Source organism: Chlamydotis macqueenii, chromosome 2 (assembly GCF_036417535.1).
Source record: "Chlamydotis macqueenii isolate bChlMac1 chromosome 2, bChlMac1.mat, whole genome shotgun sequence".
NCBI lineage: Eukaryota > Metazoa > Chordata > Aves > Otidiformes > Otididae > Chlamydotis > Chlamydotis macqueenii.
Window position 1 is genome coordinate 55,422,031 of NC_141557.1, and position 21,017 is coordinate 55,443,047.

Here is a 21,017-nt window from a genome sequence, read left to right on the forward strand (position 1 = left end):
AGATAACAGGAAAAGGTCAGAATTTCATATTCAGAACAGAAAGAACATCAAATGCAGATGCTTCGCTGACACTCAATTTGAGGGAATCTATTTCTAGTTGTGTTTTAAGTGCAATCAATATTCAAAACAGCTTCTGCTGTAGGAAAAGGGGGTAACTGACCAAGTTTTTACACAATGCAGAGACAATTTGACAAAACAAAATCAGCGTGACCACATACAAGCACGTGCTTTGCTGCGCCAAAACTGTTTAACAGGACACTGGCTCAGCCTCTTCCAACAGAGCACCATTGGGTTGGGCTGCACGCTTTGACAAGTTGTGTAACTCTGTTGGAGGATTTCACAGGACAGGAGAGACAACAGATCAACAGCATCATTATTCAATTCAGAAGCACGTAAGCAGACCCAAGAAATTGGATTAGAGTGTACCGGGAAAGCTGGCAGCTCCTACTGTTCTTCAGAGCAGTTCTAAAACTGTTCGTAAGTGGGAAAGAAAAAGCTGCGCAAGTTGACATTAAACACTCTGTAGTTAGTCAGAAAAAGCAAGAAATAAGGTTTGTTACACTTGTCTTTCACACCCTGTCTTTTGCAAAACATCATCTACATCATGCAATATATTGTGTATTGTTGGAATATTAAATTCAACACTTCCACAGCTTGACCACTACTAGCAAAGCATTAACATTTTCAGGCTTGATTTTTCTGTAGCTTTCTAAAAATAGGATCCATCAAAAGACTCGCAATTTCATGCCAGTAGTTTTATGCTCTAGAAAGAGATTATGCCACTTAAAGCTTCCGTCCAAAAAAAAGTCCCCAGCCAAAAAAACCTGGAGACCTGAAACCTCAACTCTGGAAGTGAATTTTTTGATTGTTTTGAAGCACGAGGAGTTTATTACAATACACTTTAGCATACTGTCACGTTTGGCTTTCTGATTCATTTACCCAAAAAGCTGAACCACATTTGTCTCCAGGAGATAAGTGAGCAGGTGCTTCACCCGATTAGGCATCTATCAGTTATTAAAATACTAGTCATTTTTAAGAAAAAACCCTCATTAAATTAATGGCTAGTAGAGCTAAAGATTGGCTTAGTCCATGATAATTGCTTGAGAATCTTCCACTAGAAGGGGCTGTGGTTTTGATTACAGCACAAATCATTTCCATATGTAGTGAAATTCAATAGTACAAGTATCGCTCTCTGTTTCTTCGGAGACTGTGACTTCCACTGCTACGGCGTTGTGCATGAAAACTAAGACTGTTACCTTAGTTTCAAATCGTTACTGCTGTCATTGCAGATTTTAAGTCAGATAAAGGATGAAATCCAAACCCTCTGTTAAATTCAACAGGGATTTCCATTTAATTCTCCAGAGATAGAATTTCCCTTTTGAATAGAATTTTGCTTTCTCTTTTTTTAGATAAAAGTACCTTCAATTTTTTTTTTTTTTTTTTTTTTTTTTTTAGTAGAATTTGTCATACTTATTTTGGCCACAGAAGACTTGAAATGCAGCTCTCCTTGAGAGCTGTGAACCACAAAAATGTGTGGATTATCAAACAAATCATGGAGATTCTCAATTGTTCCAAGCCCTTGCACACTAACAACGTAAGAAGTAGATTTCTTTTGTTAACAGTAAAGTTTCTGAGTCTATTTTTATCCTTTACAGCAGATTTGAACAGCGCTCAGGAAAATGAAAGTGGGTTTGCTGACCTGTATCAGAATCTGGAACATTTAATGAATAGTTACAGCACAGAGAGAGATGCTCACAGAATTAAACAGCTACCGTCAATCATTAGGCTGTTCAGCCTGGAGAAGAGGAGGCTCTGGGGAGACCTTATAGCGGTCTTCCAGTACCTCAGGAGGGCCTACAGGAAAGATGAGGAGAGACTGTTCAGTAGGGCCTGTTGTGAAAGGACTAGGGGTAATGGTTTTAAAATAGAGGGAGGTAGATTTAGATTAGGTATTAGGAAAAATTTTTTTACACTGAGGGTGGTAGAACACTGCAACAGGTTGCCCAGAGAGGGAAGGGCAGACATGCTTTCCAGCACATACTAATCATAGAATCATAGAATGGTTAGGGTTGGAAGGGACCTTCAAAGGTCTAGTGCAACGCCCCTGAAGGAGCAGGGACGTCTTCAACCAGATCACGTTGCTCAGAGCCCCATCCAACCTGGCCTTGAATGTTTCCAGGGATGGGGCATCCACCACCTCTCTGGGCAGCCTGTTCCAGTGTTCCACCACCCTCACTGTAAAAAATTCCTTCCTGATGACCAGTCTAAATCTACCTCTCTCTATTTTAAAACCATTACCCCTCGTCCTATTGCAACAGACCCTGCTGAGGAGTTTCTCCCTGTCTTTCCTGTAGGCCCCCTTGAGGTATTCGAAGACCGCTATAAGGTCTCCCTGGAGCCTTCTCTTCTCCAGGCTGAACAGCCCCAACTCTCTCAGCCTGTCCTCATAGGAGAGCTGCTCCAGCCCTCTGACCATCTTCGTGGCCCTCCTCTGGACCCTCTCCAACTGGTCCATGTCCTTCTTATGTTGGGGGCTCCAGAGCTCGACGCAGTAGAATGGGGGGGTCTCACAAGATTAGAATAAAGGGGCAGAATCACCTCCCTCGACCTGCTGGCCACGCATCTTTTGATGCAGCCCAGGATGCGGTTGGCCTTCTGGGCCGCAAGGGCACATTGCCTGCTCATGTTGAGCTTCTCACCTACCATCACTCCCAAGTCCCTCTCCTCAGGTCTGGTCTCGATCCATTTTCCACCCAGCCTGTATTTGTGCCTGGGATTGCCACAACCCATGTGCAGGACCTTGCCCTTGGCCTGGTTGAACTTCATGAAGTTTGCACAGGCCTACCTCTCCAGCCTGTAAAGGCATCATTGAACCCACTCTTTGGGACTCAGAGATTTTGCTCAGAACTTTAAAAACTATTTTTCTTTACCTCTTTGAAAGAATCATGAAATTTGCAATTAGTAAACAGAAGTAATGAAACAAAATAAACAATCTAGCAGGACAAAGGTAATGAAGCAGGAGTCGCAAAAGAATTTGCAGGAAGAAAAAAAGAAGGAAGACGCAGACAGGTTATGGATGGTAGTACCCCTGCAGATCACTTTGCAATTTATGTTGCAACGCAATAGTATACAGTAATAGTAACTAGGGAGGTTACGACAGCTTCTGTCCCAAGATTCATTTTTGGAAAAGCTCAGTTGAATTAGCTTTGTTTCAGACATCAGGAAGTTTAGTTTGCAACGCATTTTAAACTATCCAAGCTCCAAGTTGTTTGATTTGAAAGGACTTGCAATACCCGCTTTGTCAGGAGCACTAAGGGAACAGTGGTAGTCCGTTCAGGATGGAAAAATCTTCTTGTGATACAGACAGCTCTGAGGAAGATAACTTATGTATGGCTTAAGTCACAAAAGAGTGGAACTCTTGTAAGAGAGAAGTATCTGGTTCAAATGGAGTGTCAGCCAAAGAAAGAATATTGGGATAGTTGCTGGAAAGGGAGTCCAGAGCAAAGTGAAGACCTGGCCACAAAGAGTGTTGTGGAGCCTGTGAAGAAACAGAACAAAGAAATTAATGCAGGTCTTACTATCTTTCTTGAGCTTTCAACTCTCTCATGTCACTTATGGGGAGACTTGTGGCGCATGCTGGCCTCCTGCCCACGTTCTGTGCTGATGCTTTGCAATACTGTGGACATCTGAAAAAGGCTCCTGCTGAACTTCAAGGGAAACAGCGTGCTTTTGAAGGTGCAGATCCTTTCACTAGAGTATCCTTGCCAGGAGGTGCTGGAGGGGGAAGTCTGCTGTACCGATGATCCTCCACAGGCCCTTAAGTAACACCGGGAATTGCATTATTTGTTTTGGGATGCTTACATAGCAACAGACTACTTGCTGGTAAGGGCACATGCTTTTATTAGATGTGTTTCTGCTGGTTTTCTCTGATACATCAATACAGTTAGAATGACACCAGAACCTTGCTTTTTACTTCTCATCGGAAAGGTTACAAGGCTGAGAACAGTTGCTTCGTAGCAGATCTGGCTGTTTAAAAGATTCTGAAGTAGAATTTATCACTGAAGTAACTGGCTGGACTGAAGCTGAACTATCTTTTTTAACTGATAACAAATGATTAAATATACTGAATAGGAAAAGTCCCTATGTGCACAGACTTTTAATTTTTGCTGCTCATAAAACTCTGAAACTCTCTCTGAAGTGCATATCTGCATTCTTGTCATACATGGACTGAAAAACAGTAGTGTATCTGCTGAAGGAAGAGTACCTGAAGTAGCATTCCTCCCTCCAACTTGGTGTACTATCAACAAGGATATACTGAGTGGAAATAAGAGTATTTAAGAGATGGTTGTGTTGGGAAGCTACCAGGAAGAACTGGGATCAAGATGACACTGTTCCACACACCCTTTTCTGTTGTCTTTTCAGAGTGACTTTGCCTCTGTCTTTGCAATGTTTAGCACAGATTTGAGCACTGTTTGTCTGCATGTTCAGAAGAGAACTTTTTCTTAATCGAGAGAAAAGGGTGGCTGCTACGATAGGAACATGTCTGCCTTGCACAGTTCCCACTGCACATCTGACAATGAGTCCACCACCCAACCAACGCAGGCTCATTTAGATGAGCTGGGAGAACTCCTGTGCGTTTTACTTCTTGACATAGTTCCACCATCTCCAGCAATGTAAACCAACAGGACCTTTAGTGGCGTGGGTATGCTGGGTGGTGGAGTGGCACTGATTCCACGAAACCCTCCAGCAGACAATTACTGGTAGCAGAGCTCTGAAGGGTGGATCAAGCCTATTCCAATGGAAGGGGCAGGAAAGGCAGGCATAAAGGAAGTTTCCATGAAAACCTATGCAGAAAAGCCTTAACATAAAGCTGGTGTACAGACAGCTCTGAGAAAAAAAAAAAGAAGGGGAAAAAGAGACAATAGAAGGCTCACCGGAGATGAAAAACTATGGTAAGACTTCCTAAGTGATCCTCTCTGGATAGAGTTCAGGGGAGGAGTTAAAAAAAAAAAACAACAAAACTGCTTTTGGTAGGTCCCTTTCAACTGTTTGCCTGAAATGTAAAGTACACAAAGCCTTGTGAATGCATTTATTAATGTATTAGACTCTGCTATTTTCAAGCTGTAAGAAGATAAATGATAGATATTTGGTTAATGAACTGAATGTTCTGTCACCTGCTGACTTGGGCAATCCAATAACAGAGAGAAATTAAACCAGGCTATTACTGGTTGTGTATTCACAAAGTATAGATGATAACTCTTTCTTCCTCACCTCACAGCAGTGAGGATGACAGGCCGCAAGAGACTCAATGTATAAAACATCCAGCAATTATTCTGAGAGGAAATTAAATAGTGTCAGAAAAATGCAACCAGGTGCAACAGATACCCTGCAAACAGGGATTTAAAGGTTCTTTGGGCAAGCTTTCTATATACTTGGAACTTTATTCTAAAAGCTATTCCAAGTACAGGAACACTGCTGGTAGTGTAAGCTGCCTCCAGTTTCAACAGGGATGCAGTTTGGCAGTTCATTCATTTGGAAACAGTTACAGCAGGAAATGAACAACCAAGTAATTTTTCTTGGTGTAATTTAATTGCCATAGCAAGGATGAAGCTATTAAAAATTTACAGACAAGGGAAATAAATAGCTTTAGGAAAGTGGAATGGCAAGTAATCAACAGATGGACCTTTGGTGTCTTCTTACAGTTGCCAATCCAAGTTGTACACCTGGACCATTTGCAGGTATTACTTAATTCTCCCTTTCATCTTTTTGATGATCCCCAAGATTTTCAAATCTTAGCTTAAAAAAAAAAAGATGAAAGGAGATGTAGGCAAAGATGCCAGACTTATGCCAAGATGTTAAGACTTCACAGACAAGTGGTGAAGATACTTACTCTCTTCTGCAAACTCAACTGTAGGAATGTTAATTCCCAACATCTGTTTAGGGAATACAGCTCAAAGCCTTATTTTACATTGAACTAAAGAAAGATCTTCATTAAGCCACAGGAAGTAGCAGGTTGATTTTAAAAGTGCTGTGCAACTACTACTTACAATCCAATACTGCTCCCCAGTTAGCAATCAGTGTTTTTAAAGCTTATATTTGCTCTGTTATTTGTGGTTTATGCTGTGTAGTCATCCACAGAAGTTGTCAATTAGCTTGATTCCTCTTCCCTTGTTTCAGCATTAGCTTGTGTGATGGTTGAAAAGCGAATGATTTGCATCAGCCTGAAAGAGGTTTTGTTCTGCCATTTATTAGTATTTATACTAACAAACAGTTGCATCAACACCATGTTCAGCAGTATGAACTCTTAAGAATTTCCTCATGCAAACTACAAAGATTTAAACCCAAATAAACACTTGTTGACTCCACACTAACAGCTTTTAACTATCTTGACTACACAGCAACTAGACTCTGGCAAAATGCACACAGAGACCAGAAGGTTTAAGTGTATTTTAATGCAGCATCAAGCAGCGTGATTACTGCTGCCCATAAAAGCAGGGTAGTACACACAGATTTTGATGCAGCCCATTTTAAAATAGTGTTAAAAATTTCAGCTTGACATGATGTCAAATTCTTTGCATTCTAAGATGCTGTCACTAATGAATAAATGAAAGAACAATTTAACATCTCTTATCCCTGACCCCAGTAACATAGTGGCTTAGAAAATGAGAAATCCCTTGCGGTGTGTTTATGTGTGTGTGGGAGGGAAGGGGTCTTACTTATTTTGTCCTTGTTAAAACCACATTCCAGCTGCAACCTGGAAATGGCCTATCACAGGCTGCACTGAATTGCAATGACGTCCCTACTCATGTAGTCCCTCTGGCACTGCGCAGACCATGATTTCCATCTCAGATGGTGATCTGATTGCTTTGACTGAAGTTCACAGGAAGCCTTGAAGTTAATGGTAACAAATCAGCGCTTCTCCGGAAGAAAAATAAAAACAAGACAGGTGTCATAGTTTCTGAGGCTGTGCAAGAATTCTTCCTTTGTGTGTAAGGAAATTTTTGAGAAACACCTTTTTCTGTCTTATTAGAGAGTAGGATGGTATTTTTTTCAGCTCTTTGTTAAGAGCCATTCTACTTGCAATCTGTAAATGGGCTAATACAGGTTACACTGAATTATAATAATGTCCCTACTCCTGTAGTCCATCTTGCACTGTGCAGACCATAGTTTCCAGCTCAGCATCTCAACTGCTTATTTTTTTTGCTTCATTTTTGTCCTGTTAAAGGGGGACAGAGAAGCTCTTATTCTAATAGCTGTAGTGTCAGCAATATTAAAAATTTCACCCTGAAACTGTACTGGTATGACCCCTTTTAGCCACAGAAGTTACTTTCTTGTACACAAGTGTTTACATTTATAGTTCAGAAAAGGAACGTGAAACAGCCACAGATCAGTGAACAAAGGCAGCGGAATTCACCTGTGATTTTACTGCACAAGAAAATGTGCAACAGGTTTAGGAGTTAAGCTGCAAGTTAGAATTTATAATACTGGGAAAAGTTAAAATCCAGGATGCACACTAAGTAAACCACTGATCAGGTTTAAAATGCTGCAAACCACACAGAGCTGATGAAACAAAATAGATTACTATTTGCCTTAAAACACCTCCTGGGCCTCTCTGCACTGGAATGGCAAGAAACCAGGGGTAACCTGTAGGAGACAAAGGGTAGTTTGATGACCCTGTTCTGGTACTGAGCATCTGCCCAACTGTGTCCATCCCAGGAGTTAAAGGTTTCGTAGTGTCATCAAGGAAGTAATGAGGTTGAGGTAAAGCTCTTTCAGCCAGATCTAAAATGCTTTGAAGGGAAGGCCTAGATCTGAGGTCTAGCGTTCAAAACCTAGTAATTTTGTAAAGGTAAATTCAGAAGTCCAGGTTCAGAAAGTGTTCTTAAACTGCAAGGTGGCAAAGCACACATTTTAGTGGAAACGGCAGAAAATGAAACCGATTCAATTTGTGCCTAGTGAGACACTCAGATGAAAAGTTACTGTAGGCAAAAAAAAAGACTGTGAACTAATGACTGAATGCTGGAACTATGCTACTGTTAAGCATTGACACAACTTGGTCCTTTCCTTTCTTGTGGTCTAAGAAGTTGTCTGAGCCACCTCAAATGATAAAAAAGTTTATCTGGTTACCTACGTCAATTGGTACATAAGCTTCTGAAAGCCTGAGACATGAAAATTATTACATGATTCTTCACCAATTAGTGCATGCAATCATCCCTTTTCTCCTCTAGTTCAAGAGGGGGGGGAAGGCAAGTGCCAAGATTTGGGGAAAGGACAAAGTGTTTACTCTTGAGAATATAAGAAAATGCTGTAAAATCAAATTTAATTCCTTGCAAGACAGTCTCAGCCCATGTATAAAAGCATATGTATGAATTTGAATTCAGAGCAATTACTAAACAGAGCTGTTTATTGCAGTTGGTAAAAGGCATCGACAGACAGACGGATGATACAATTTTCCAAAGAAGTGTAATGTCAGATACTTGCGTATCTTGGTGGCATGAGTAAATCCTCTGACATCAGCGAGATTACTCACAAGAATAACTTGAAACCCAAACAGACTATTCAAAATTTTCTTTAGAAGGGAGCTTTATAGCTACTTGTAGACTTTCCATACAATGCATGTTTCAAATGCTCCCCCTCAGATGTCTAATTAACACATTTATACAAAGTGAAGAGCACAAAGATAACCTTAACAGGAAAAGAAAAACAAACAGACTGCAAAAGTAGTTACCCATTCTGTTGACCACAAGTACTTCCCCTGCAAAGTGTTCACAGTTTTGACATTAGAAAAATGCTACATCTCAGTGCCTTACTGATAATTCTAAAGAGAAGTAGCTTGATATTTTTTAAAATCTTGCTTTAATTTAAACATTCTAAATTGTTTTGCAATTTCCATGTGAGATAATGTGTACAAAGTGCCAGAGAAGAACAAATATTCCATCACAGCGAAAACCCAAATGTGAACTGTCTTTGAAGTATTACAGTACACACCCTGGGGTACGTGTGTTGCCATGTTGCACAGAATTGTACTCAGCTGATTTAACTTACCCTACTGTGGTACTGCCACAGTGTAGTAGCAATGTAGTTCGCTGTTAAATGCAGTAGCAAACAGCAACAAATGGAATTAGGTTTTTTCTAGAAAAGAGTCACAAGTTACACAATTCCTTTACAACAGCTGAATAGCAAGTTAGATGGACTGGACAGACAAACACAATTCAAACAAAACAAAACGGGAAGAAGTACATCAATCCAAACCCCTGAAAAAGGAGCTAAATGACTTACCTTAACCAAGAGATCTGTTGAAGAAAGAATAATACCCGTATTCTTAGCATGTTCATTACAGAAGAATCCCTTTGTTAACAAGACACAGGCACTATTTTGTTTCATAGGCTCATGAGGAAAGGACGTATTTGTGCTGTACTTTTTATCATCAAACGCTATTTCCAAAGCCACACTGTTACTATGAAGTAGGTTCATTAACAAATGAGGAAGTGATCCTATCTCCATTAGAAACATATGGGGAAAAAGAATGTTTGCCGTGTGGGAAAAGGGAGAAAAATCAGTGAGGAAGCACTTAAGCTTCCTGGATATTATAGCAAAAAAAAAAAAGGCAAAGCTTGAATTGGCTTTAAGTACATTATATTTATAGTTCTGAACATGTGTTCATGCATCTTACAGCTATTCAACAATGACATTTTGAAATTTTATTGTAATTGCAGAATTCTTCCTAGAAGCCCGAAAGGTGAATCATTTTTAAGTTTCTGGTGCAGGATGATGAGGTTAGTAAGTTTACTACATCTACATTTTAATTCCTTGCTGATTCTTGACCAAATTATTGTAGTCTTTAGCAGTATGATGTACTTATAATTGTTGGGTCATATCCTGAAGAGCACTGGAGCAGCAGCTTAACAGACGGCTTTGTGGATGGCCTGTATTGATTAAACAATGCTTCAAGATTATTTCCTGTATTCTCCTTGTGGAACATTTACCTTCGTTGATGTCTGACACCTGGTTCCAGGAGTTAACAGTTATTACCAGAGGAGGCTGGCTTTGATCCCTGGGTCAACTGCAAAGCCGAAGTGGAAAAATGCATCTTTGCAATGTGCAAGGGCAGCTGATATTGGCTATGGCACATGGCACAAGCAGTCCCACCTCTAACAGTCTCTCTTCTGTCATGAATCCTTTTCCTTTCCCTTCTCCTCTCCAAACTCAGTTTCTTCTCATGTCTAACTGGAAATACAATTTTATTTAAGAGACTAAAACTATGATGTATCTGTTTCCTCAAGTTCACCAAATGTTGTAAAAAGTAAACTGCATTGAATGACAAAGAAAACAGTAAGAAAAAGGTGACACAGTTAAGCACCCTGTAACTTTTTTTTTGTGAGCTTTACAGCACCTGACAAGGTTAAAAAAAGGAAACAAAACTTTATATCTCACTTTTCAAAATGACACTGATTTATAAATTGTAAAGACTATCTACAACTTGTCAAGTCATCTCAGTTTTGCTGGTACATGTTACACATAATGATACTGATAGCTGCCATTTAAGGCACAGTTTTTATTCTGGTATGAAGATTCAACCATTCTTGATATCAAGCAGGCATTATGTTCTCAGTTCTCTAAGCAGCCTTTTTGGATATAATACTAAAACAATAAGGTCAATCGGGGGAAGACACAAGTGACAAACTTTAGATTGTGCTTACAAAGGTGAAGGAGACTCAGCTAGCACATTCCAACATGTTAACTCCCCTTCCAGTCTGAAGTTGTTCCTGAAGGCAGTTTTAACCCAAGATGCATGATGCTGAAACAGATAAAGAGGTATACAGGACTATGCTACCCGTGCAGAAGACAAGTGACCGAGAACAGTCTAATGTGATTCCCTGTGCTTTTTGACCTAACCATGTTTCAGTACTACAAAAATATGCTTTCTGTGAAGCATGTAAGAAGCTTAAAACAAAACATACGTTTTGAAAACTGAACTAATGCTTTTATTTATTTTTAACTAGGTTTTCACCCTCTACCTGCTGCTTAAGAGCCAAGATCAACAAACAAATAATGGTATTTTCAACAAAAACTCAGGTATCTGCTGCAGGCTTAACATGGCATGTTAAGAGCACGCCTGCAGCTGGAATTATTTCTTATTTATTCTAGATTCCAATATTCACTACTGGATTTAAGGATGATCTTCCACATATAGACAAGCTCTAAAAAAAACCTCATTGTTTTCCTCTTCAGTATAAAAATATAGCATGCATACACACAAAACAAGACTTCTCTAGGCAAAGATGCCTGCCATAGGTAAAAATAAAAAACACTTTAAAAAAATTTGAAAAATCTTGTACAGGTTAAAAAAAAAAAAAAAAAAGATGCTACGCACGTACTAATGTCAACTGTATAACAAACTTTCATTCATCCTGTCCTAACAGGTGGATCCAGAAAGTACATTTGCATTTATTTAACCTTGATGCTTTATGTGCTCCTTAGACGTAAACTGCCACTGAACAGACTTGTTACTATAAACCAGAAATGGCTAATTTCGTTCCAAATAAAATTTTTTAAAAATACAAAAGCAAATTATTACAGAATTATGTTTATGACTCAAGAGCTAGTACCACAAATTAAACTTTCCAAAGACAATACATTTGTTTCCTGAGATGGCTAAATGTCACGTTTCAACTTCATGTTACACTACAATTAACAAAAAACACTATGCACAAAATCAGAGGATAACTACAGCATACAAGCACATTTACAGAAGTCACCTAATTTCACTAGTACTATTTGTGTTAATGTGTACACCTTAACAAAAGTCCTAAAATAACCTTTACACATTACAAAACAAGGATTTACAAAACTTTATTTTATTTCCAAGTTACTTCATTCTAAAAATGTCAAAACATAAAAAAATACCATTTCCTAAAGGAGTTTACAATAAAAGGCTAACAATCTGGCATGGAAGAGGTAAATATATGGAAACCTGTTTTAACAGTCACAAATCGGTCGCTGGTGATTAAAGAACACTTTGTTCTTCCAAGCTGGTAGGCACTTCCACATAGCCAGAAAAGTAAGTTTTCCTAGCACTCCTTTTCCCTCCCATACATAAAAATATCCAATGCAATAAAAAAAAAAAGTAGGATAAAAGGGTGGACATGTGATCAAATAAAAGCATTATCTAAGGTCTTGATTATTGTTCATCCTGTGTAAGTATAAAGATTTTGTCCCAGAGTTTTCCTGACAAGATGGAGTTATTTGGCCTTTAAAAGTGTCAGCTGAAATACCTCCCTTTTTTACCAGTATATGTTGTTTGCTCACTGCTGTATTGTTGGTTTATGTCTGTAACAGAAACTGGCTCTAGGCCAGCCCATGGGTCCTCAAGCATTGAAGGTCTGTAATAGTTTTCCACATCATTAGACACTCTTTTCTCTCTGCCATGCGCTGTACCAAATGGAGTAGATGTCCTGGGTGATCCCTTTGGAAGAAAACCATCAGGTAAAGAAACATTTAATAGACTAATTCAAATTAAAAAAAAAAAAAAAAAAAAAAAAGGCAGCTTCCTTCTAATGTAGCAGAGCTTTGAAACAGATTATTAATGATAACTACTAATTACTACTCCTCACCTGCATCTTCCACAGAAAATAACAACTTTATTATACTTTTGAGTTATGTTTTACCAGGATAAGAAAAAAAACCACAGTCTTCTCGAAAATACTTGTTTACGTCACTCTGGCACATAACTACAGAAAAGCTCCTCATGCTATTTTTCACAAGCTGCCTAAGTCAATGGCATGTCTAACTCAAAAGCTGAATGACAAAACAGGGAGTTAAGAGGCTGAGGAAGAGTTGGTAATGTTTACAAGAGCAGAAGTCAGATATTAATTACTTATAGATTGAACACAGCACTGTATAAAGCCAATAGCTATAAATGACCCGAAAAACTTACTGGGAAAAACACCTTGTCATAACCAAACTAGTGCTCTGTGAAATTTGAGATCAGATTACTTTCTTTGCTACACAACCTGGATGGAAATCAGTGATCAGGCAGATATTGCATAAAAGTAAAACCTTTCGCAGGGAGCTTTTGATATTTTTTTTTTAAAGATCAAGGATCACCACAATTGCTTCTACAAACCTGCTAAAAGTCTGTAACTTAAAGATAGCTATGATAAAAATGAAATCACTATAACCTTTTTCTCCTGTTAGCATCATCATCCATGGTTCTTTTCCTCAGATTCACTTCCCCAAAAAGTGAGGTTTTGTCTAAAGCTATATTCATTTAAATTAATTTGCTTTAACCAAAGTTAAACAACCTATATTACAGATACACAGCAGTCAGTCTCCAAACGTGCCTGTTGTATTCTGCAAAGTTAGAAGAACAGGATTCCTTGAAGCTGATTATCAGCCTCTGACGTTGCAAAGGAGGGAAAAAGCACTGATCAAGGGTTGCTTCACCTCACCTCAACTTTTTGGACCACCAGTGATGGTATTTGAATTTGACTAATAAGCCCTATGGAATCTATGTAAATAGATGACATGAAACAATTTCTGGGCCAAACCAACAAATGATGCTATACAGCGAAGGCCCCTATGGTTGGCCACAAGAACAGATTCCACTGAAAACTCCTGAGTCTGGAACCTATTTCTGAAAGTGTGCTGTGGCAGAAGCTGCTTGTTTAAGTACCTTCCTAGAACTCCTAAAGCTTGATGATAATGGATACACAACCTAATGTGGGAACAGCCATGTTTTATTGACAGTGTATTTGTTCCTAACGATTTGTCGTAGTAAAAGATGATCTTAAAAATGAAAAACTACTAACAGGTAAAGAATTATTTTATGAAGTATTGTATGAAAACCATGAGGGAAAGGTCAGAGAATCACTTCAGAATACAGCTAAAAACTTTCTAAGGGACAAGGAGCTTCCTAGAGCAAGTCAAGCCACACTAGCAAAAGTGACATTAATGTTCCTCAAACACTCACATTTAGTAGTAAAGCAGTAGTACACGGTGCATTCTAACTTCAAATTTTTTAAAAAATTAACTCTTTAAAACACTGTGTTTAATGTATATCCTGTAATTTTGACACTGTACAACAGTTTCAGTGTGGAGTTTATTTAATGCTATGTCTAACCTGCAGAACCCAAAAGAAAGCTGAACTGACATAATGATCGGCAGTATCCAGTAACGGAACAAAATAATTCACTGTGGATGGATTTAGTTTATATTATTAAATTTCACTACAATATAATACATGCCATCAGTAAAACTGACATTTTAGCTTATTTGAAATCTAGGAAATGTATTAGTATGTAATACAAGATTGACAACCTTCATAAGTGTTAAATTTAAGCATGTAGACTTCTAAAAATTTAGAATATTAGCCATTATATGCTTTTTTCCTCTCCATTTTTATTAGGGAAAAAAAAAGTGATTATTCATATTATAGGCCTGTGGAAAAGGAAAATAGCCCTACTTGTGCAGATGAAACCATTTTGTGCAAGAGAAATAGTCTGGTGCAAAAGATACCTTAAAAAATTTTATATTTTACTGTCACTGGTGCAAACAGCCTCTTCTCACTGAACTTTACTTAAAGAAACAGTCTCAATACTTTTTTTTCTAGATAGCAAATCTCTCTCTAAGGTATAAACCCCCACCTTTTGGTGCTATTCATTAACATGTTACTGAATGGGGTAATACTGCTTTGAAAACGGGGACAGTCACTCCTTTATCAGCTTTCTTCACCTGATGTAATTGTAGCTGCTGGCAGATGCACAGAAACACAAAAATCTTTATTATATCATGTTAAATTATTATTTATTTTTTTTTACTTTCTGTAATAATTTTCAACTCATCATCACTTACTAGCTAGTTCACTAACTCCTGTTGAGTGTAGACAGGCAAACACTACTGCTAAGTGAATTCTAAGAGGAGATAATTCAAGAAATACAACAAACATGTCTTCATGAAATGTAAAGCAGATGCATCTCTGTGGAAAAAACAGAAAACTCCATAAAGTATTGGTGACATAAAGTCAGCCATTTTTGAAAAATCAAGGTCACTAATCAAGCTTACGATGTTTTTCTTTAAGTTTTCTGTTCAGAAATTCATTCAAAAAATGAAAGTCTGCAAGCACAAAATGAGCACAGAATACTAATGGCATGACATTAATAGAACGCTAAAGTAAATACAAACTGTCTTTTGGATTTCCCGATGAGATTTTAAAGGGTCACTAAACACTTCCATCTCGAAGTAGTATAATAAATTTCAAAAGCATTGTGATTCTCTTAACAATAAGACCTACAGAGGAGAGGGGAACTATCCACATACCTCAGAAGAAATTTTAGAAAATCAAAAAAATCTCTCTACCTGAATCTATCCATGGCCTCACTCTGGTTGCCCACATCGAAGAAAACAGGAACTCATGGTTTATGAGACTTCCTCCCTGTGTAATTGCCTCTATTGCTCTCCCAGGCAAAAGAACCCACGTGTATAAACATAAAAGTACACACGTACACATTACTTTAGTCCTAAGCAAAGCTACAGACATAGGATGTCTTTCCAGTCTTAGAAAGCATCACCATCAGGTCAACGCTCCTAAACTATTCATGAGGTCTACAGAAGGAAAGAGGAGAAGGGAAAATGTTGTCACAATCTGAGTCTGGAATCAAACTTGTACCTTCTTTATGTCAGGCTTCTTACTTAACACCAAGGATGGAGCCTATGAGACTGTTCCTGCCCACAGGTCCTGACTAAAACGAGAGGCAAAAGGATTCCTGCCTATTATTCTATTCAGTTAACTTAAGGCAGGCTTAGTTGAATATCCAAAGAGAGGTCTTCTGAAGGGAAATTAGACATCAGTGATATAAGTTGTCCCTCCAGAATCTGCAGCAGAAACCCCAGATCTTTTGCCTTTTCAACAGGGACAAAGGTTAAGCAATCTATAGGCTTCCACGCTGCAAGAGGCTTTGCATTGAAGAAAACATGTAACATTTATAACGATCCCCTTCCACCAGCTATGAGATTCCTGTAACACAGTTAACCTGCATCATAAGAAATTAACCAAAGACTATTTTTTAATGGAAATGTGACTATGCACTGCAGGCACATTAAGATTTTACTAATCTCTAATAAGATTTGACTTAATTATTACACTTTAATCCTTGAAGTGTCAGTAAGAGCACCTGGAAATTTTATCATTGTTTGTACTGCATGTGCCATTTGTTACACTTTTAAGGTTTCTCTAACACTGCATAAAGCCAGCTATGTACATAAAGTGGGTATCATCTCAAGAACTGTCATCTCTCTCTGTGCTGCCAGTCACATGCCCCAACTAAACCATCTGAAAAAAGCATAACTCACAGAACCTGTTGTTGACAGCTCTAAGGAAAACTACTTATATCAACTGAAGCTTTTCGTGCAATGCAAAGACTTTAAAATTATATTCTATTATCCCAAAAGATGCACTCTTTTCTGCTTAAAGGAGGCTCAGCTTAATTCTCTTTAATAGAGCACTCCTTTACTCATGTTCAAGCAAGCTCTGTGTGTGGATAGGGCAGCTTCCACGATGAAAGACAACACAGGCCAAGTAAAAGCACACAGCACTTCACTGTGTTAAAGAAAACTGATCAAACGGAGATACCTACAAGGGAAAGAGGTGCTTGCTGCAGTTTTGGGTGGTGCTTAGTTTTCTCTCTACCTTCACATGCCAGAATATGAAAAGGAAGAAAGCTGCAGTCTTGTGAGTCCTTGGGTCTTCACAACAGGCCTCAGCCAGGCCTGCGGCTCTCTTCCCTTTCCTGCTCACACAGCTGCCTGAGCTGGGGTCACTCCGTCCTCTCTACTGGGGGCAAGACAGATGTTGCCCCAGTGCGGTGCAAGTCTCGCTCTCCCCTGAAAATGGCGGTGGGAGGGGATGGACACCGCGCCTCACTACAAGCCCTCGGCGTGCTCTCCCCTGCGGGCCCAGGGCCTCGCTGAGCAGCTGCAGCTCCCTCCCTCCCTCCCTCCCGCCCCGCTGTACGGAGGCCCAGGCCTGTCTCCCTCGCCGCCCTGCCCCATACCTGGTAGTGCCTCTGGAAGCCCCCGGGCGAGCGCTTGTGCTGCTGCGGGTGCAGGGGAGCTCCAGCTGCGGATTTGCCGCCGTAGGGGGCCGGATACCGGGGGCTGACACTCTGCGGCCTGCGCGGGGTCTGTCCCCCCGGCGAGGGGCTCCCGAACCGCCCACCGCCGTAGAAACCGTGGCCTCGGGGCGAGTGGCCGCTGCCGTAAGGCCCAGGCCGGTGGCCGTAGGGCGGCGTGTGGTGGGGGCTCCCGTAACCCCGCGGCGAGGGTGGCACAGGGCCTCCGCCGGAGGGAGGGCTCCGGAAGCCGCCGCCCGCGTACGGAGGCGTCGGGGAGCGAAAGCCCTGCCGGTACATGGCCAGGGCCGGCGAGGCGCTGGCGGAGAAGAATAAAACCTGCGCAACGGCGTCCTCCCGTCAAGGCGCCTCGGCGGGGCGACGTCGCTTCTGTTTTTTTTTTTTTTTTTCCTCTTCCCCCCTTTCCCCGCCGGGCGGCCGGAAGGTTCCGGACTCAAAAGGTTCCGGGCCGGGGAAGGGGAAGCCGTGGACACCCGGCTGGCAACGGCCGCGGCACGCAGCCCATCCCGGTTGGCGGGGCGGTCGTACCGGTCAGGCGCGGCTTCACCGCGGGCCTGCCCCGGGCACGGCTCCCACCTTCGCGGCCACGTTTCCTGCCGGTGCCCGGAGAGCAGCCCCCCGCCGCAGCCCGCCATCCCGCTTGGAACCGGGAGGGCGGGAGGCCGGCTTGGCAGCCGTTGGTCACGCGAACCCTGAGGAATTTGGTGCGTTTTCAAGCTGAAGAGGAACAATCCGAAGTAAAAGTATTAGAGGATGCGTAGCAGCTGTGCCTGTTACATTAAGGCATAGTGATAAACCCTGGCATTTGTCAGCTCCGTATAGTTGTCAGTGAATGCTACAGTTGATAACAATCAACAAAAATCAACTGTTGAAAAGCAAAGCAAGTATTTCCCTCACATTTCATGGCACTTGAGAGATGCCTACTGGTACTCCTTTGTTGTGTAGTGTTTTAATTCAGGAGCGTGCAAATACTACATAGATTATAGCAGTCCTAGTTGGAAACACGTACAATGACATATTTAGAGAGTACCTTAACGGCAAGGTTTTTGTGAAATCAGTTTGCACTGGCAGCAGTTCTTCAGGAGAGTGATAGCTCAGGCAATGAGGACCTACGCGTACAAATTCATGGGGAAACGCTCTCTTGGAGAAGAACCTCATATTTAGCAACATAAACTCAATTTAACAATGTTACTTATTAGCATTCCTACTCTGTTCTCTGCTATGTTAATGCAAATCCTCAACAGCTCAGTAAAAAATAGTACAGATTTTTTTTTTTTAATTTCCATCAGTGCAAAGAAGCACTACTTGGTTTTAGGACATTGTAACCTATTAAAGTTAAAAAGGGCTTTCAGAACAACAGCAAACAAAAATTAGCCAATCAAATAAGCAGAATGTTGCTATGCTTAGTATACCAGTCGCACTTTTCTTTGGCTTTAAACAGTTGTTGTTTGGCTGTTTTTGGCAATAACTAACTTTATATTGTCAGTGAACTCAGCTCTACGCTATGCTTTACAATCTCCCTGTGAAAAATGGGGCAATATCCTTGCAATTCTAAAATGGAAAGAGACTAAACTTAATTTTTTTTGCTAATTCTTTACAGTTTTATCTTCTCTAGAAGACCAATTTTCTATCTATTATTATTATGCACACAAGGAATGCCATGTCTACATAAGACAGTTTATCAACATAAGTATTGATTTGTCTGATCAGTCTTATTCCAGAAAAGGACAGCTTCATTTAATTTAAACCCTTTTCACACCAAACAAATTAGAAATACTTATTGTTATACACATGTTGAGTTATACTGGGATAGTTTAGCTGATTAATTTCTTCTTGTTGACAAATCCTAATTGCTTCTAGGATTTTAAACATCCATGTCATACTTTTCATTACACATAGCATGTCCAGTCAACAAACCCATCATGTAGATTTTCTCTATGTTCTTCCTCAGCATTCAGGCTGTCTGACATGCAACACTTCTTAAGGCTGTGCTATTTGTAACACTCATTTTCAAGCAGTCAGAAGTTTCAGCTATTCTTGAGATGCAGCTGTCGTCTTACCCTCACAGCGTATTTCTCATAAATAAATGCTGACCCTCAGTGCAGGCTTTTTTACCCTATTGCTGAGCAAGAAGACACCATGATGTTCCTATAACAAGCCTTCCGCTCTGTCATAATACAAACTAAAAATAGTCTTAGAGTACTTAGCTCAGGGAATAATTGCTTAAAGGTCAATCCAAGCTAACCCTTCCATAGCTACGTACAAGTGAAGACAGAGCTTACAGTGTAAGCACTATTGCACCTTCTATGAAGCCAAGCGGAGATAAAGGACCTACCTCATGCTAGTAAGAGGATTTAATGGCATCCAGTACTGCTCCCTACCTTGTAAGGGCAGACATTTGTGGGGATATTTTACTTTTTTTTTCCACTTTGGCAAAGTTGTATGTCACAGTCTGTACACCAAACTGAACGTATGAGCTTCTATCAATCAACCATTTGGTTTGTCCAGGAATTAGATATTGCACAGGAAAAAAAAATATTTTGTATAAATACTGAGGTTTTTACACAGGAACTGGAATTACTGCTGCAACATAGAATCATAGAATGGTCTGGGTTGGAAGGGGCATTTAAAGATCATCTAGTCGAACCCCCCTGCAAGAAGCAGGGACATCTCCAACCAGATCAGGTTGCTCAGAGCCCCATCCAACCTGGCTTTGAATGCTTCCAGGTATGGGGCATCTACCACCTCTCTGGGCAACCTGTTCCAGTGTTCCACCACCTTCATTGGAAAAAGTTTCTTTCTTCCATCTAGTCTAAATCTTCCTCCTAGTTTAAAACCAGTACCCCTCATCCTACCACAACAGGCCTTGCTGAAGAGTTTCTCCCCATCTTTCCTATAAGCCCCCCTTCAGGTATTGGAAGGTTGCAATAAGGTCTCCCTGGAGCCTTCTCTTCTCCAGGCTGAACAATTCCACTCTCTCAGCCTGTCGTCAAAGGAGAGGGGCTGCAGCTTTCTGATCATTTTTGTGGCCCTCCTCTGGACCTGCTCCAACAGGTCTATGTCCCTCTTATGTTGTGGGCTCCAGAGCAGGACACAGTACTGCAGGTGGGGTCTCACCAGAGCAGAGTAGAGCGGCAGAATCACTCCCTCTGCCTGCTACCCATGCTGCCGGTGATGCAGCCCAGGGCGCAGTTGGCTTTCTGGGCTGTAACCACACATTGCCAGCTCAAGTTGAGCTTCTCATCCACCAGCACACCCAAGTCCTTCTTCTCAGGGCTGCTATCAATCCATTCTCTGCCCAGCCTGTACATCTGCAAGACACTCTCCTGCTTTACAACTCCAGCCACCTGCGCCCTGCACAGTAAGAAAAACACTAGAGAGGCCTCGGGGCGGGAAAAGCCGAGGACGACGCCGGCGGGGAAGCCACGCCCCGCGCCTGCGCGCCGCCCCAACCCGGGAACAATTTGACGCTGCCTCCGGGTGCGGGCGCAGGAAAGGGGCGGTGGCGGGCGGCGCTTGCGCGGTGTGGCGAAGTGCGCACCTTTTTCGCGGCGCTCGCTGCGGCGTTGCGGAGTGGCGGGCGGAGATGCTGCGCGCCGAGCTGGGAAGAAGGAGCTGCCGATGTGCTGGCGGGCTGTGGCGGAGCTTGCGCCCCGCAGCAGCTGCCGGTGGCAGCGCCTCTCCGCGCTTCTCCGGAGCCCTGAGCGCCGCCTCCCATAGCAACGGCGGCGGGGCGCAGGGCAGAGGCGCTCCCCCGGCAGGTAGCCGCGCCGTGTCCTCCTCTTCCTCAGCCTCCCCTCCCTCGCCCCCTGGGGCCCGGTGCCCGTTAAATCCCGCTGGGGCTCGGAGGCGGCGCTACACGCGCGCGAGCGGCTGGGGCAGGATCGC

At 41.4% G+C, this 21,017-nt stretch overlaps 2 protein-coding genes across 6 annotated transcripts in view; one reads left to right on the top strand and one right to left on the bottom strand.

The window, feature by feature from the left end:
- Positions 1-9,619: 9,619 nt before the first annotated feature.
- MPLKIP (M-phase specific PLK1 interacting protein) lies at positions 9,620-17,856 on the bottom strand. Of its 3 annotated transcripts, none has more exons than XM_086743032.1 (3): positions 17,052-17,852; positions 16,635-16,828; positions 12,329-12,466 (listed from the first exon to the last, which is right to left on the bottom strand). In XM_086743032.1, exons 1-3 carry the CDS (start codon positions 17,406-17,408, stop codon positions 12,349-12,351), a joined length of 669 nt encoding a protein of 222 aa, XP_086599158.1. In that variant the 5' UTR covers positions 17,409-17,852; the 3' UTR covers positions 12,329-12,348. The 3 variants fall into 3 exon arrangements, with proteins under 3 accessions (XP_086599160.1, XP_086599158.1, XP_086599159.1); XM_086743033.1 differs by lacking the exon at positions 12,329-12,466 and adding an exon at positions 12,475-14,977 and having other exon boundaries at positions 17,052-17,856; XM_086743034.1 differs by lacking the exon at positions 16,635-16,828 and having other exon boundaries at positions 9,620-12,466; positions 17,052-17,604.
- A 2,805-nt stretch (positions 17,857-20,661) lies between these two features.
- SUGCT (succinyl-CoA:glutarate-CoA transferase) overlaps positions 20,662-21,017 on the top strand; it is a 336,504-nt gene continuing 336,148 nt past the window's right edge. For 2 of the 3 annotated variants that reach the window (XR_015257778.1, XM_086741707.1), the window contains exon 1: positions 20,662-20,890. Coding sequence is in view for 1 of the 3 variants with exons in the window: in XM_086741707.1 (XP_086597833.1) it covers positions 20,716-20,890 (175 nt within the window). In the remaining 2 variants the exon portion in view is untranslated. The remainder of the gene's footprint in view (positions 20,891-21,017) is intronic. The other variant, XM_086741709.1, reaches the window with a different exon arrangement.

Bases quoted from the DNA above. Each gene is read 5' to 3' on its own strand.
- MPLKIP (XM_086743032.1), bottom strand. From the start codon at position 17,408: ATGTACCGGCAGGGCTTTCGCTCCCCGACGCCTCCGTACGCGGGCGGC. The intron at 16,829-17,051 runs GTATGGGGCAGG...TGCCCCCAGTAG, and splicing joins GCTTCCAGAGGCACTACCAG to AGAGGACGGAGTGACCCCAG. The intron at 12,467-16,634 runs GTAGGTATCTCC...TTTCTTCCAAAG, and splicing joins AGCAAGCACCTCTTTCCCTT to GGATCACCCAGGACATCTAC.